General features: G+C 42.0%; 1 protein-coding gene across 2 annotated transcripts in view; it reads left to right on the top strand.

The window, feature by feature from the left end:
- LOC126426855 (uncharacterized) overlaps nt 1–18,556 on the top strand; it is a 69,833-nt gene that overhangs the window by 16,013 nt on the left and 35,264 nt on the right. Inside the window, exons 2-3 of one of the 2 annotated variants that reach the window (XM_050088879.1) lie at nt 305–356; nt 10,834–10,934. In XM_050088879.1, coding sequence (XP_049944836.1) covers nt 10,916–10,934 — 19 coding nt within the window. In that variant the 5' untranslated portion in view covers nt 305–356; nt 10,834–10,915. The remainder of the gene's footprint in view (nt 1–304; nt 357–10,833; nt 10,935–18,556) is intronic. The other variant, XM_050088877.1, reaches the window with a different exon arrangement.

The following is an 18,556-nucleotide window of genomic DNA, read 5'->3' as shown; positions in this document are numbered from 1 at the left end:
TGCTCTCTTATTTATTACAGTTTTTGTTTCATGATATAAGCTTTTGATTGCCTTTAATAGGTGTGGTGGGTAAGTAGTAGTGTAGGTTCATTTTAGTGATATTAAATTGAAAATAGTCATCGTTGATAATTTTATTCTTTATTTATTTTCTTCTAAATCTAGACTTAACTATTGCTCACTCTCATTTTTTAAAATGTAAATACCGTTTTCTTTTAGTCAGCTCAGATATTACTTTATATCTTCTTCATTGCACTGAAAATGGTAAGCTGTGCTTCAATTAATTCTATGGTTTTTTTTTTTCCAGGAGCAGATATTCGTTATGAACTGTAGATTAAAAATGAAGAGACTGCAGAAAGGTAAGAAATTAAGGTGGTGTGACATACATAAATTAAGGACTGAAAGCTATTGATAGTTTCAGACAATGTGTTAGGCAACGATTGGCTGAAACGTGGAGAAAGAAATAAAACAGAAGACAAATGAGTAGCTTTGAGAGATGAAAAGTGAAGGCAGCGAGGATTAGATATGGAGAAAACAGGGCCTAGATTACTCGGGAGGAATTGAATTGATAAAAAGAGGACAGTAAAAAAATGCAGGAGAAAGGGAAAAGAGATGTGTAAAACATGCTTGACTGAAAGTTCAGACGTGTGTAAGCAGGAATTATTAGAACATAAATGCAAGACTGTGGCAGCATAAATGACTGGAGCAAACCTACACAGTCCAGTCACATTAATACGACAACTGCATATTTTAGACATCAGCGTGCAGTACCCACTCCGAAGGTAGCTGGCAGCACTAGCAGTGGAGGGTGTATACAGTGGGTCGTAATGCGGAAATGGAGCGTTTTATCGGGCGTCCGAAAGGGTGTGATCCTCGGGTTTCGAACTGACGGTGGAAGCACTTCTGAATTGGCTAAGTTTGAGAAGCGTTTGTGTGTGACTGTGGTTAAAGTGTACCGTGTATGGAAAAATGGGGCTATCCAAAACTTGTGGTGACGCAACTGTGGTGCACGAGAGGCTATAGATGACGTGTGAACAGTAGCTGTGGAGGTGTGTACAGGTGAACAGATGCGCAGCTGTCTAGCAACCGACCACACAAATTATCAGAGGAGTTACTGACAGTGTCTCCTCGACGACCGTTCTGCGAAAGTTGCCGCGTACGGGCCTCTGCAGCGAGTGCCCGGTTTGTGCGTGCCGAATGTCGTCCGACAGCGACACAGGCCGGAATTTGCATGCCGGTACCGCAGTCGGACTACCACGAGTGGTGACGGGTGGCCTTTTCAGATGAATTAAATGTTATGCTCCGCCAACGTGAAACTTCTGAAAGAAAATAATCTGCAACAAATCTTACAGTGGTTCAGACCAGAGGAGGCAGTATTATTGCCTGGAAAATGTTTTCGTGGCATCCTCCAGGTGATCTCGTCATTCTGCACGGTGCAGTGGATCGACCCGAGTGTGCACCGATCCTCGGGGACTGTGGGCATCCGTACGGGCAGTTCGATTTTCCTGTGCACAGTGGAATCTGCCAGCTGGACAGTGCGACACATCGCGCAGCTTGCAGTGTGGGGAAGGCGAGCCAAAGGTTGTGTTTCATTGGCAGGACACTTAGAAGATGCAACAAGTCCACTAAAGAGACAGCTTACACTGCACTCGTTCGTCCTCTGTTAGAATATTGCTGCACGGTGTGGGATCCTTACCAGGTGGGATTGACGGAGGACGTCGAAAGGGTGCAAAAAAGGGCAGCTCGTTTTGTATTATCACGTAATAGGGGAGAGAATGTGGCAGATACGATATGCGAGTTGGGACGGAAGTCATTAAAGCGAAGACGTTTTACGTCGCGGCGAGATCTATTTACGAAATTTCAGTCACCAACTTTCTCTCCCAAATGCGAAAATATTTTGTTGAGCCCAGCCTATGTAGTTAGGAATGATCGTCAAAATAAAATAAGAGAAATCAGAGCTCGAACAGAAAGGTTTAGGTGTTCGTTTTTCCCGCGTGCTGTTCGGGAGTGGAATGGTAGGGAGATAGTACGATTGTGGTTCGATGAACCCTCTGCCAAGCACTTAAATGTGAATTGCATAGTCGTCTTGTAGATGTAGATGTACGTGCGCAGTTCAAAGAGCTCAGAGATCAGTTTACCGTACTCCCTCGGCCACCGAACTTCTCGGATGTAAAGCCAGAAGCCAGTAGAGTACCTGTGAGACTGTCTCGGTCGGGGTGTTCACTCCTCGGATCCTCAGCTGGGAATCGTAGTGCAGCTGGCAAAGGCACTCGAGCCTACATACGTCCACACCCTGTCCGTTCCTTCCAGAACCTCGTTTACTCTCTTCTTGCATGTTATAACAATTTCTTGGATAATTTAATACTTAACTTGTGTCGGCCTGTGGTTCATTGATAAGAACATCACAAAAGTTTCGAGCTTCACAAAATTATTTATCGACATTAGTTCACAACCAAACTGCACCGACTCCGGAAGTAAACGAAACACTGACTGACCTCCTCACTGAGTCCCTTTATATACAAACTTAACAATTATCATTGTTAATTTATTACAAAATGTAACTTACAATTAAAAACAATTTCATCTAAATAATTGCTGTTACATTTGTTCAGGTTATAACATATGATGTAGAATAATATACTACTTTTATCATCATCTTTGGCTTTTGGTGTGTGAATTAATTCACAATCTGATTTCAACAATTATTTTGATTATACTTTAATTTCGTAATTAGTGACTGTATGGATTTTATTGCTAACATTTGATCGAAGTATACACATCGTGCTTCGCCAGATTGAGTTAATTAAATACCCGTGTTTTCTTAGTTACCGGAATTTTGTAAATTTGTGTGATGTAAATAACAAGAGGCAATTAATTGCATAATTTACAAGCACCATTAATTACAATGAATGACATAAAAATGAATAATGAATGAAATTACATCACTGGGTAATAGTTATTTTCATTTGAACCAGGATGAGGTTTTTGTGTTAGCTAATTCACCAATTGCAATTAATGGCAATTAGAGGTGTTAATTATTTATGCTAACATGTCCGAAGCCTCTTAATATTTGTTGATAAACATTTATTACTTCAATTTTATGATCTGATATTTAATTTGACAGGTGTACATTACTTTGTCAATGACAACAATCTATTAACAATCATGAGAATGTACGTCATTCCACAATATTCTATACATCTTCACAAAGAAGAATAGGTTCTTTGGACAAACTGAACCGAACGATACCTATAAAGATACACATAAAAGGCTCTAGGAAGCAGTGAATCATATGATAAATACACGGATGTATATAAAAGGGTGGCATCAGACAGTTCATAATGATGTCGGAGGAGGCTGTTGTGTAATAACGTCCCACGGTGGTGTACTCTGCAAAAGGGCATTTTTTAGGCTTTTGATAGCTGGTCACGTTACACTGACTAGACAATGTAATTTCTGCCTATAGGAAAATCAGAGAGACCATTGGAGATAAGAGAAACAGTTGTATGAATATCAAGAGCTCAGGTGGCAAGCCAGTACTCAAAAGGAGAAGGGGCTGCTGAACAGCAGAAGGTATACACTAAAGAGCCAAAAAATTATGACCACATCCTATTGCGAGATTCAATCTGCATCGACTCTCTTCTGGTATTGTAAAAATGTAAATCATTTTTCACTTCTACATGTCTCACCACACTTACGGAAGAACACTCAGTGTAAAAAGAAATCGTGGAAAATTTGTGATTTGACATGAAAATGAAGCAAAATTATTATTTTGCTTCTTATTAAGAAGATAGAAAAGCTCATAATTCGCTTTGTAATGTGAGAGTGCAGTGAAAATGGGTTAACTTCCTTTAGTAGATAATGACGACACATGCGCCACCCCACCTACCTTAGAATTGTTAGTGTTAAAACTAACTTCTCGTGAAACCTTTACGGGGACGTGACGTGACGTTTAGCCCAGTTCTGTACTGCACCCCCACTCCTCTCCCTCCTCCCCCTATCCTCCCATACCGTTGACGACCTGCGAATGTCGCATTGCATGACGTGTGAATTGGCATTAGTTATCAGGGAGTGCCATGTACTCCAGAGGCCTCGTTTTAAGTTGGGTCTTTTGGTGACCTCTCAGATTGTACAGTCATACAGGATATGATGAAAAAGTAGTAGGACTGATTTACTGTAAGCCAGACAAACCGATGGAGGGGAGGCCGACTGGCTGGGAGTTACGGAAGGGACCTTCACGAACAGAACGTAACCCTCTGCAATCGTGTGTGGGCCTGTGGAGGGTGAGCACGCTGTTCTTTGTGAAGTAGTGTCATCACGTACGGCACGGAACATACTCTGGAGTGGTGCTACACTGTGAATTTTTGCTTCAAACTTGGAAAAGCTGCTGCAGAAACCTTTGATGTGCTCAAGTAGGTCTACACGGATGCCGCCATGAGCCGCCAGTCGATGAAAATGTGACAAAAGTGAAACAACTTACAGGCCCTAATTCTTGGTTATAGATTTGTCTGGTTATTAATTAGTTAAGCCTTTCTTATAGAACCACTCAAACCACAGTTACAAAAGATTCGAAAACGAGAAATGTTTCCACGTCGTCGGTGCCCAGATTCTAGACTAATTACCGAAAAGTGAGTTGTGTGGAAATTTCGACAGAAACTCCGAAGTGTGTTTGGAAAAACAATTGCGTTGTTACTGAAGGCAAAAGCTGGTGTTGTCAGTATGACTTTGGTGTTGTCAGTATGACTTCGAGAGGAAATGCCAAAGTTTGGAAAGGCACAAGGTACGTATCACCTGATTCGAAGAATACCTGGCAGAGCGAATCTAGACTGAAGACTGTTTTTCTGGTCTTATTTGATCTTCGAGGAATTATCCACAGGCAGTTCGTACCATTCCGGCAAACCACGAATGCACAGTTTTACCTGGATGGTATAGAGGGGTAGTGAAAAAGAGTCAAATGGGTGTGGCTGGACATAGTTCGTTCCCGGAAGCTCCACTGTGATGTTGTGCTGTGCCACACGACGCCATCAGTGCGGGAGCAGGCGGCCGAGTACGGCGTTGCCTCACCCTCCCTAGAGCCCAGATGCGGCTCTGCTGGACTTCTTTCTCTTCCCTCGCCATTAATGGGACACGGAGGGACGACGTTTTGACTCCGTCGAAGACAGTGTGCCGAAGCACCCGGTGTTGGAAAAGCTCCCGAGAGTCGTACCTGTGATACCTATACGAGAGGTACCTCGAGTACTCTCCTCTCCCGTGGAACCTGTCCCCTCTGCAGAAAGTACAGGATCTGTCATTACCTGTCCACTTGACTGCGAGTGGCGTGTCAGTGGTAGAGCTAGGCATCCTGCACAGGGTAGACAGTATAATATCTCTTGGCCCGTGCTAGCGGATAAAAATCAGTTCCACGACCTTTCTATTGTTATTGGTTTAAAGTGAAGATAAATCGCGAGGTGGCGCATTTTGCCTGCGCGAGTGAAATGTTTATTCCTAGACTCCGTGTTGCTCTGTGGCGAGTGAATAAAAGAAAGAAAATTGGAATGTGACTGGACTTCATTGTAATGCAGGGTAACGAGAGGATGTGTAAGAAGTGTGTGTGCAATGAAACGGGTGTTGTTAGCTGCCATATTCAATAATTTGTGTTTCTTGAGATTCACAAGCGATATGTAATGTTAATGTGGAGTTCAGTAATGGCCATAATACAGTCTGTTGTTTTTCGAAGGTAATTGCGCGTGTTTAATTTTGATCAAAGGATTCTGTGACGAAGTATTATGTACTACAAGCTCGTATAGGACTTCGAACATTTGGTTGTCGATGTTTGCTGTAGAACCTGCTTCAGTAACACGGTCAAAAGCATAGAGAAAGAGTTCTCTGCTAAAAGGAACTCATTTCACTTGCAGACAATCATCGAATGACCAAGTGTGAATGGCAGTGTTCCAGTTCGAGAAGATCCTATAAAAGTTTTCTTTCTCTTACATTTCAAAAGTTTTACAGCAACCGTCTGAGTCGGCAGCTGCATCCACACCACGAGAGTGACTTGTCTACGTGTACGAAATTACGTACGTTGTGGGGGTCATTGACGTTGCACAAAATATTGTACTTCACAGGCATACAAACACAGACGCTACACACACTAGTTCAATAAAAACGAGTTTAATATTACCAGCTGTAAAACCATTAATTTCTTCTTTTGAGCAGTAATATAGTAACGGTTATCAGGGAGGACTCAGGGTGTTGTAATGGCCCTCCTAACTGACAAGTTTGAGGTGCTGTCTTTCACTGAAACTGAGCCAGTGAGACTCTCTTCACCTGTTTTGTTAAGAGGAGGCAAACACGAAAGGTTAGGGGTCTGTTAATCGTTGGCAGGTCAGACGTACAGTGAATTGTGTTATCCCTTAGGGCAGGGGTCTCCAAACTACGGCCCGTGGGCCGAAACCAGCCCGCGTTAGCTGGCTCGTAATGACGTTTAATATTGTATTATTTGAAGACTGATATTGCTTCATTGCAAATAATCCACATTGGTTTGTTGCTTGACTCCACCATGAAATATTGACATCCCCACTGCTCTTTAAAAATTCTTCATTCACTGTCAACCTTTCGTTTCTTTTCCATATCTGTACAGAACTTCACAAAAGATTGTAACCTGAGAATAAAATTGTGCTATTTAATACTAATAAAACTAGGGACTAGTCTGCCTAAACAAAATGCAATGAATTTATTTTTAAAGTACTTTAATTACTAAATTAAATGCAATTACACTGTAGTTCGACTAAAAAATACAGTGAAGAAATACTCAAGTCATGCTATACGTATTTCTATTTTCCTCGCCCCTTCGAATTCAAACTTTGAATTGTCCCACACTTCGTCGTCTCACCTGCTAGTACAGTGCATAAAACACTAAAAAACCCGTGAGATACTCGCAACATAGACACAATCACGCAACAGAACTATCAAATATATGCTCTGGCTCTGCTACTCGCTACAAGACTACATAACTAAACTTATTGTTGCGCCGCTTGAAATAACAGTGCGTTGAGATACTCTACCTCTGTTACGTCTTGCAGTAATAGTGTTGCTAACAATGATTTTGAGATTTCGTTAACTTTGGAGGACGCTTTCGTGAAGAATGTGCAGTGACATACTTTTTTGTCGGTGAAATTCGCCAGAATAAAATACGCCAGAATTTCAGTCAGGTACGTCCACCAATCAAAATTATGTAATTAAATAAAAATCATAGTTCGTTTTAGTGCTAACTATTCCCATAACCTTAGATTTTTGCAATTTCATCTTTCTTTTAGCCTTATATTACGGTGTTCGTGGAGTGCTAGGGCGCTTTAATCCCACTAGGTATATCTCGGCCCGTGTGACTTCGTGGAGGAGTCAATGTGGCCCGCGGACTAAAAAGTTTGGAGACCCCTGCCTTAGGGAAGTGGCAGTGAGGGACAGGAGAGGTCACCAGGTGCACACAGTGTGTATGCCTGGAGGCCTCATTCAACATGTTGAAGAGGCTCATTCCAGCAGCCATTGAGGGAACAGCGTGCAACCAAATGCAGATTGTGGTGCATGTTGGAACAAATTATGCCCGTCATCTGGGCTCAGGGGTCATTCTTGGGTCATTTTAGAGACTGGCATAGGAGGTTGAGAAGACCGGCCTTGTGCGTGCAGGTTCAGCTAAGCTCACAATTTTCAGCATTGTCCCCAGAACTGATTGAGAACCTTCAGTGGAGTGGAAGGACTGAACCAGAGACTTTGAAGGTTGTGTGACGAGTTAGGCTGTGCCTTGTTGGACTTGAACTGTAGGGTTACCCTAAGTGGGTGAGGTGTGCACTACTCATCAGAGACTGCTACTCAGGTAGCTGACTGTGTGTAGCATGCACACTAGGGTTTTTTAGATTAGTCAGCTCTCCATCTAGTCCAGATAACGATAGCTGTAGGAAACCCAGAAGTATCAGTGTAAGATTGTAACAAATGCCTCCCACATGTGAGAGTATTACAATCCTAATGGTAAACTGCTGAAGCATTCCTAACAAAGTGCCAGAGTTTGAAGCACTCGTGAAAAGCAGTGACTCTCATGTAATACTAGATACAGAAAGCTGATTGATGCTGAAATTAATAGCATTGAGGTTTTTGGGGAAAATTTAAGTATATATCAAAAGGGTAGGCAAATGGGAAGTGCAGGTGCCGTATTTGTCACAGTAGACAAGAAACTCAAATCCACTGAAGTAGAAATTGAAGCACGTGATATTTTTTCGGCAAGACTCAATCTCAGGGGTGGACGTAAAAAGATAATTGGATCCTTCTATTGCCCACCAGACTCATTACCTAAAGTAACCAAAAACTTTAAAGAAAACCTCAGGTAACTTGTACGCAAGTTCACCAATCGTACTGTAATCATTGGAGGAGAATTCAGTTGTACAACAATTAATTGAGAAAATTACAGTTTTGTTAGGGGTGGTAATCATAAGACATCCTGTGAAACCTTACTAAATGCCTTCTCTGAAAACTATCTAGACCAGATAGTTAGGAACCCCACTCATGATGGAAAAGCACTGGTGTCCAAAATTAAAACAAAAAACTGCTATTTCCCTGCCCTGTGTCTAGTTAGAGATATACACATTCAAACTGTTAACAGATGTCCGTGCAATCGTGTTCTGCACGGCAGACCGCATTCCGGTCAACGGTCAAACACGCCAGTGATGACATCGGTGCACCTTTAAAACAGAGTGGAGTTTCCCGGGTAGTCAGTATCCACAATCGCCATGTACACAGTCACAGATGATGCAGTACGGCACAGAGAAGACGCCAGCCGGACTCGGATGGAGGGCTGTTGGAAGAGGTGAAGCAGGACAATTGCAAACTGATGTGACGCAGTGGCTTACTTGCAAATTGTTCTGTTGTTTCTCGTCTCTAGTGTCAGTTTAGAGAGACCGAAACCGTATCCCAAAGACTAGGGCAGGGCCCACCATATGTGATATCAGAAAGAGAGGACCTTTGTTTGGCTGTAAGAATACGACGGTATTACCTTAGTATTGAACAGCAACAAGCATCTGACCTCTCAGAATCCGTAGGACGTGTTGTCTAGAGGCAAACAGTGTACAGAAGGCTTCGGCAGAGTGGCTGGATACTTGCTGCACGTGTACTTATGACGAGTCCTCACAGAATAGAACATCTAGAGGGGAGTCGTCAACGTGCCTCCTGGACAGTCGAACAGTGGGCCAGCGTTCTTTTCACAGACGAGTCTCGATTTTGTCTGGAGAGTGATTCTTGTCTGATTAACATCTGGAGGTAATGTGGAACACGATTTCGGGATCCGAACATTGTGGAAACAGACCGATACCGAGGAGGATCCGTAGCGGTATACGCAGGGATTATGTTGGCCATTTGAAAACCTGTTAATGGAATTATATGGGTGAATTGGTAAGTATTAACTGCTGTCAAGTATCGTAACAAGATCTAGGGACCTCGTGTGCAGTTGTTACGAGGTGCTCTGGGCCAGGACTTTGAGTTGATGGGCAATAATGCTAGACATCGTAGAGCACGAGTGGTTGAAGTTTCCTCGGAAACGGAAGATATTGTATGCATCTTGTGACGTGCTTGCCCTCCCAGTTTGAATCTTGTCGAGCATGTCTGGGACGCACTAAGGATACGGGTTGCGTCACGTTAGCATCCACCAGCCACATTCCGAGACTTGTGAGCAGCTCTGCAGAAGAATGGGTGTTATTGCCTCAACATGACACTGGGGGCTTCATTCACAGTAGGATCCGTCGATGTCAGGCCCGTATTGCTGCCAGAGGTGTTCACACCCCATATGGACGCCATTAACGAGTTGTCTGTGTGTGAAAATCTGTTGAGTTGGAAAAAACAAAAATAATTTGTGTCTACCATTATGTTTGTTGCATTGGTTTACTTTCTGTGGTTTTTACATTGTTTCTACTTTACTATAACATATTTATACTGTTTTTAGGCAAAATAAATGTGACCTTGCAAAATTTATGTTCGTTGCTTTAATTTTGAACACCAGTGTATATTGGATCTAATACCAACAAACAGACCTGACCTCTTTGAGGATTTCCACATCAAAACTGGTATCAGTGACCATGTGGTTGTGGCAACAATGATTACCAAAGTACAAAGGACATCTAAAACAAGCAGAAAGATATAAATGTTCAGTAAAAAAGATAAAAAAAATTAGTAGTGTGATATCACAGTGAGAAACGTGAAACTTTGTACACAGGTCAGGAGCATGTAGGTGAATTCTGGCTCAGGTTTAAAAACAGTTGGCAACACACTGGATAGATATGTACCCAGCAGAACAGTTCATAATGGGAGGGAACCTCAGTGTCCGTGGTATTAGTCACTGTAAAGAAACAGATTACTGCAAAATAGCTACAAAACAAAGTTTGGGCTTAGTCCAGTCAAATAGCAGATATACCTTGCAAAAGGTGGGGTAGAAGAGTTTTTTTTCACTCATTCATATGGTTGGAATGATTAGAAAAACGAGTTTTGCCAACAAAATTTCGCTTGGGAAAACTTTCTGCAGCTTGGAAAATTTTGGCCTTTTCCAGTTTTTTCAAAATATCTCATTTTTTTCTCCTATCGCTTTAATGTCTATTTTCTTTTTTAAAGAGCACAAAATTCTCTACAAATTTGATTCTTGCCATTTTTTTTTCTACTCCCAATATCTAAGGCGCTACAGCGCCTCAAAAAATACCAATTTTTCAAATTTTGAGCATGGTGGCAAGATGCCTTATTTTTGAACACTATTTTTTCAGTTTCTGTTTGTGTAGTATAAATACATTATACATCATGTTATATGTTGGAATTTTTCCATCTCACTTTCAGGTATTCAATTTCTCTGTATGCAACATGAGGATTGCTGGGCACCCAACTATTGTGATTCTTACATCACTGCCTGAAGTTCACTATGGGCCACCTCAGCCCAGGTATTTGTAAAACTATAAATATAAAAATACATAATTAAGACACACACACACACACACACACACACACACACACACACACACACACACACACACACAAAATAAATTGTCTCAGGAAACTGAACTATTATTACCTGCAATAGCCAACCTAATTATGTAGGTAATTATTCTTGTGTATAAAAGCCACACAGTTGACATTAAAAATAAGTAGCTTTATAGCAATTAAAATGCATTGTCAGTTACTAAAAAATGTTGACAGTTCTGGGTGTGTAATACTTGTAATATCGCACTTTAGTGCACTCGAGACAGATATGAGCATCACTTCCAACATTTTGATGGGCCAGGTTCCCCAGTGTCACCAGAAATACCTTGAGTTACAGATTCAGGGTCTGTACATAGTTGATCCCAGATTGACCTCTTTAAAATGCGAGTCAGCCGCAGCAAGTTTGTTGATTTCGTCAGCGGTTTCCTCAACATCCTCCATAACATCATCTTCACTGCCTTCATGTTAAAATTTTGGCACGTTTTCACAGTTGACCCCAATACATTTATTGCAAATTGAAGAACATTTCAAACCCACTTTTCTGCAGGAGCACGCTCCGCCACAGTTCAGCTTGCATGAGCACGAAACAATGTGAAGAAGTGCTTCAGGTGCTGGACCTTGTCTCATTATAACGGGTCACTGTGATTCCAGCCCCATTTCTCAGGAAGTTTCCAGTTTCCCATCCAACTTTGGTTTTGTTGGTAAGTCCGCAACAAATGATGTTGTACAGCATCTTGTTTAGGTGGCAACCGTGCAAGATTGAGTTTGCTTCTTGTGGCAGACTTGGCAATTAGCTGGTACCGCAAATGGTATAGTGTGTGGGAACTGCCGACACCTCCATGCCTTTATCTACTTGTGTTGCAGGCCGGTAACCTCGTTTCTGTCCAGTAGCTGCAACACGGTGAAAGAACTTTCTGTAGCAAAATCTGTGGTACCACCCATGTGCAGCAACCAAATCATTTACATTTTGAATCTGCTCTCACTTGTTGACCAAATTCATTACCACGTCGTTTAGCCTGTTCTCATACTGTCGATTGCACTTCCAATTTCATTACTTTGTAAACAAAATTTCGTTTGGCATATGGCAATCTTAACTGCTTGGTTAAAAAGTAATCAGAATTCCCTTTTGCACATACGAAGCATTTCTCTTTGAAATTGAACTGACCTTTTTCCTGCGACCGATGTTCCATGACTGTTGGTTCCTGAGGATGTCGAAGGCTAGCTGCTATCATTCTCTTATTAATGTACTTCTTGTAGCATGCTTCATGCACCATCACTTCACTGAGCATTTTCAAAAAACGGGTGTGAGCAGACTCCCTGCGTTTAGCACTACAATCGATAAGTGTGCTCAGGCCTTTCTTTTTCACATTGCGTCCACCATTAACCACAGTTTTTTCACAAATGAAACACAAATTCATGTCAGACATACTCATTTTCAGCACCACAACGTATACTGAATGGAAGCGACTCCAAACTGTAGGACCATTATTGTTGTGTGCTAATAGCTGTCAGCGTGCTGTGAACAATCACCAGAGATAATCGCCTTCTGCCCGCCAAAGAATAAATACGCTTTTGTCCGCTAAAGAACAATTCCTACATACTTTTTCTTATAACTGATCATTAATGTCAATCAACTGTAGAAAATGAATGGCACCTGCATGCAATCGTATTACATATTGTAACACAAACTTCACGCAATCCGACGTGAATGTGTTCGTAGTTACTGAATATGACTCTGTTTGTCCTGGCAGTGCAACAGAGTGAGATGGTAAATTCCAATTAATAACATGATGAGTAATATGTTTATACTACACAAATAGAAACTGAAATAAGTGTTCAAAAATTAGGTAATTTGCCACTTTGCTCGAAATTTGAAAACTTGGTATTTTTTGATGCGCTGTAGCACCTTAGATACTGGGAGTAGAAAAAAATGGTAAGAATCAAATTTTTAGAGAATTTTGTGCTCTAAAAAAGAAAATAGGCGTCAAAGCGATAGGAGCAAATGAAACGGAGATATTTTGAAAAAAACTGAAAAAGTCCGAAATTTTCGAAGTTTTTTGACTGCAGAAAGTTTTCCCAAGAGAAATTTTGTTGGCAAAACTTGGTTTTCTAACCTTTCCAACAATATGAAAAACTTTAAAAAATAAAACCTTCTACCCAACCTTTTGCAAGGTACAGGCTTTTTTTCTGACAGTTTCACTGGACTAGCTATAGATTGATAATGCTGAATGAATCGCATTTGGCTGTCAGGAGAGCAGTGCAAGATGCCTTCAGTGACTACTGTAGCAGAATGTTGTCAATTGAAATTTCACAAAATCCAAAGAAAATCTGGTCACATGTAAAGGCTGTTAGTGGCACCAAAATTCTGTTAGTGGCGCCAAAATTAGTGTCTTGTCCCTAGTTAATGAGACAGGAACTGAAATTGAGGGTAGCAAAGCCAAAGCTGAAATCCGTAATTACATTTTCAAATGTTCCTTTACAAAGGAAAACCCAGGAGAATTGGCCCAATTTAATCCCCTACCACTGGAAAGGTGGATGAAATAAGTATTAGTGTCAGTGGTGTTGGGAAACAGCTGAAATCGTCAAAATTGAACGAAGCTCCAGGGACCGATGGAATCCCTGTTAGATTTTATACTGAATGTGTGGGTGTGTTAGCCCCTCTTCTAACTATAATCTATCGTAGATCCCTGGAACAAAAAACCGTGCCCAGTTCTTAGAAAAAGGCACAGGTCACACCCGTCTACAACAAGGGTAGTAGAAGTGAGCCACAAAACTACCGTTCAATATGCTTGACATTGATTTGTTGTAGAATCTTAGAAAATATTCTGAGCTGAAACATAATGACGTATCTTGAACAGGTGTAGCTGCTCAATGCCAATCAGCAAGGGGTTTCGAAAACATTGATCGTGTGAAACCCAACTCGTATTTTCCTCACATCGCATACTGAAAGCGAGGCAACTATGGAGTCACTGTTGGGATTGGTCAACTCATACAAAAACCTGGGTGTAACACTTTGTAGGGATACATAGGTTCAGTCGTGGGTGAAGCATGTGATAGACTTTGGTTTATTGGTAGAATACTGGGGAAGTGCAGTCAATCTACAAAGGAGATTGCTTACAAATAAGTGTGTGGGACATGAATCAGATAGGACCAACAGGCGATACGGAATGTACACAGAGAAGGGCAGCACAAATGGTCACAGGTTTGTTTAATCTGTGGGAGAATGTCATTGAGATACTGAAGGAACTGAACTGGAAGACTCTCGAAGATAGACGTAAAGTATGCTGAGCGAAGCTATTAATGAAGTTTCGAGAACCAGCTTTAAATGGCTACCCTGTGTATTAGTTCACATAGGGATCGTGAGAATAAGATTATAATAATTAATGCAAGCGCAGAGGCAGTCAATCAATCATTCTTCCTGTGCTCCATACGTGAATGGATCTGGAAGAAACACTAATAACTGGTACAGTGGGAAGTACTCTCTGCCATTCACCTCACGGTGGTTTGCAGAGTATAGATGTAAAAGTAGATGCAGCAAGGTTCCTATTTCGAAGGCTATTAAGTGTGTGTACCAATATGTGCAATAAATTATTTCTAATAAAATCAGTCATACTACTTTTTGATCACACCCTGTATCTTCCATGTCATCCTAATTTACTACTCCTTCTCTTTCCATAAATATTGTTTCAAAGTTAGCATAATTTGTATAGCTTTTCCCACATTTCGTGCTTCCCTTCTTCGCATAGTACTTGCTTGCTCTCTGTTTTTGATATGGCTCATAGTATAAAATGTAGTACATCAATCTATAATTTAAAAAGAAAAAAATTGCTACTTAATAAAATTGTACACTAGTATTAAAAAATTAGCAAGTTCACAGTTGTACTTTTACGACATCATAATTCACATCTGACAGCAGACCACATGAGGGCATGTCGCTAGTAGTCCCTGAGGTGAAGTGTGGCAGTGGTCACCTTCTTACCTTTGTACTTAATTTGTGAAGAAAACTGACACCAGATCTGAGCTGCTCACCTCTTTGGGATGTTTCTGCAAACTATTCTCGAATTGCTGAACTTCCAGTGTTGTGTTGTCTGTTAATGAAATAGTTAACAGTGGAGAATTTTCAACATCTGGAAGTGTCTCGGAGTCATCGTCTCACAGAACTGTATATATTTGTCCAGCGGAGCAGTTCTCGGAATAAATTCGAACACAGCTGGCTGATCTCGGTACGGATGGAGGGTCGGTGATGGTCCACCGTACACAGCCGCGCAACTGATAGATCACTGCTTGTGACTGAGAATATTCTAAGTATGTATTATGTTTGGGAGTAACCTTAAGAGCCTTGTGAATGAGAATAAGCCACTGTGGGGTACAGAAGGTGTGAGGGACATCACAATATGCGGACAATACTGTGGTAAGGAACTGCACAAAATGTGGTTGTAGAAGACTGACTACATGTACATCTACCTCCGCAAACCGCTGAGAAAGGCACGGCAGAGGGTATGTCCCGTTGTACCAGTTTTTAGCGTTTCTCCCTGCAACGTTCACATATGGAGCGTGGGAAGAATGATTGTTTTAATACCTCTGTGCGTGCTGTAATAATTCTAATCCTGTCCTCACGATCCCTATATGAGCAGCACCTAGTAACAGCAGAATGGATCAGTCAAGAGAGCTCAGTGGCTTCAGATGTCTGAAGAACAGGCACCACATACATATAATTAAGACGAAATGGCCAGTGATCTTTTCAGTGAGGACGCGTACCGGGCTCAAACTCCTACAGGAATCGGCGAAACGCCACGAGCAATGAGGATAGTGGGCGAGGGGCAGTACGTCGGCAGTGTGTAGGTAAGTGGACAATTTGGGTCTGGTGGGAGGCACGAGAGGGCAGTCCGTGCAATTGTGGTGACTACTGGGTCCGGGTGGCTTAGTGGTCGGAATATGTGCCTAGTAAGCAGCAGACCTGGGTTTGAATCACAGCCGGGGCAAGTTTTTCACTTTCCCCGTCAATTTCAGTCAATCCCCACTTGTAGCTAATGTCGGTAATTCCTCTGTGGCTTAATCTCGTGGAATTGCTTCTCGAACTGTACTCCTGTGTTACTGAATTTGGTGAACCCTAATTGAGTTATATACACAACGCAGCAGTTATAATTCTTCTTGTATTTAATGACACTGAAATAACAGGTTTACATTTGATCTGAAAACGGGAATAAAAGAATAGAACGTGGAGATGATGACTGTTTAAGGGCCCTCTTTAATAGTGCACTTACAGTATACGGGATCTTTGGAAATTCCCATCGTGGACTTCGACGACTTCTGGAGGGAGAGGAGTGAATATAAAATATTTTGAATAGGAACGTATGTCAGGAAGTACCGTCGAACAGTGCTGCAGAGCGTCAAAGTTCTCGGCAACAGTGCCTGTAAATGTACACTGGAGAGCCAAAGAAACTGGTACACCTGCCTAATACCCTGTAGGGCCCCCGCGAGCACGCAGAAGTGGGACGACACGACACGGCGTGGACTCGACCGATATCTGAAGTAGTGCCAGAGGGAACTGACAGTGTAAATCCTTCAGGGCTGTCCGTAAATCTGTAAGAGTACAAGGGGGTGGAGACCTCTTCCGAACAGCACCTTGCGAGGCATCCCAGATATGATCAGTAATTTTCACGTCTGGGGGATTTGGAGGCCGGTGGAAGTGTTCCTGGAGCCACTCTGTAGCAATTCTGGACATGTAGGGTGTCACATTGCCCTCCTGGAATTTCCCAAGTCTATCAGAATGGACAGTGCAGGTGATCAGAGACAGGATGCTTATGTACATCTTACCTGTGAGTCATATCTAGATATATCAGGTGTCCCGTATCACTCCACCTGCACACCCCCAAACCATTACAGAGCCTCCTCCAGCTCGAACAGTCCCCTGTCGACATGCAGGGTCCACGGATTCGTGAGGTTACCTCCGTACCTGTACACATTCGTACACTAGATGCAATCTGAAATGAGACTCGTCCAACCAGGCAACATGTTTCCAGTCATCAACAGTCCAGTGTTATAGTTAACGGGTCCAGGCGAGGCGTGAAGCTTTGTGTCGTGCAGTCATCGTGGGTACAGGAGTGGGCCTTTGGTTCAAAAGCCCATATTGATGAAGTTTCGTTGAATGGTTCGCATGCTGACACTTTGTGATGGCCCAGCTTCGAAATTTGCAGCAGCTTGTGGAAGGGTTGCACTTCCGTCACGTGGAACGATTCTCTTCAGTCGTTGTCGGTCCTGTTCTTACAAGATCTTTCTCCAGCCGCAGCAATGCCAGAGATTAGATGCTTTACCAGATTCCTGATATTCACGGTACACTGGTGAAATGGTCATAAGAGAAAATCTCCACTTTGTCACTACCTCGGAGATGTCCCATCGCTCGTGTGCCAACTAAAAAACCACGTTCAAATGCCTTTAATCTTGATAACCTGCCATTGTAGCAGCAGTAACCGATCTAACAATTGTACCAGACTCTTTTTGTCTTATACAGGCATTGCCAACCATTGCGCCATTTTCTGCCTGTTTACATACCTCTGTATTTGAATATGCATGCCTATACCAGTTTCTTGGCCACTTCAGTGTATGTATATACAGAGTGATTCCATGATGATGATAACAAACTTTGAAGGACAATGGAGAAGGAGAAATGTATCAGTTTGAGGTAAGGATCCATGTACTGGAAATAGGCAAGCCTAAAGTAATAAGTGAAAACTGTACCTCCAACAGTGGGCTACTTGTCCTGGTACTGTTTTTGCTAATATTGAAGGGGAGGCAACTTGGAGGTGGTAGTATGGAATAAAACAAGAAAAAAAATTGGTTAACTGTAAAATGCATACCTTAAGAGCTGTGAAGAGGGGCAGCAGCCTTTCCAGTAGTTGCAGGGGCAACAGTCTGGATGATTGACTTATCTGGCCTTGTAACATTAACCAAAACAGCCTTGCTGTGCTGGTACCGTGAATGGTTGAAAGCAAGGGGAAACTACAGCCGTAATTTTTCCCCAGGGCATGCAGCTATACTGTATGGTTAAATGATGATGGTAAAATAGGCCCCCATTTGGATCTCCAGGCGGGCACTACTCAGGAGGACATCGTTATCAGGAGAAACAAAAACTAGCGTTCTGCGGATCAGAACAGGGAATGTCAGATCCCTTAATTGGGCAGGTAGGTTAGAAAAGTTAAAAAGGGAAATTGATACATTACAGTTATAGAGGGAATTAGTGAAGATAGGCAGCAGGAGGAAAAAGACTTCTGGTCAGGTGAATACAGGGTTATAAGTACATAATCAAATAGGGGTAATGCAGGAGTAGGTTTAATAATGAATAAAAAAGTAGGAGTGTGGGTAAGCTACTACAAACAGCATAGTGAACGCATTATTGTGACCAAGATAGATACAAAGCCCACACCTACTACAGTAGTACAAGTTTATATGCCTGCTAGTTCTGCAGAAGATGAAGACATTGAAGAAATATATGATGAGATAAAAGAAATTACTTAGATAGTGAAGGGAGACAAAAATTTAATAGTCATTGAGGTTGGAATTTGACAGTAGGAAAAGGAATAGT

This window comes from Schistocerca serialis, chromosome 11 (genome assembly GCF_023864345.2).
Source record: "Schistocerca serialis cubense isolate TAMUIC-IGC-003099 chromosome 11, iqSchSeri2.2, whole genome shotgun sequence".
NCBI lineage: Eukaryota > Metazoa > Arthropoda > Insecta > Orthoptera > Acrididae > Schistocerca > Schistocerca serialis.
This window is presented reverse-complemented; position numbering and strand designations above follow the sequence as displayed.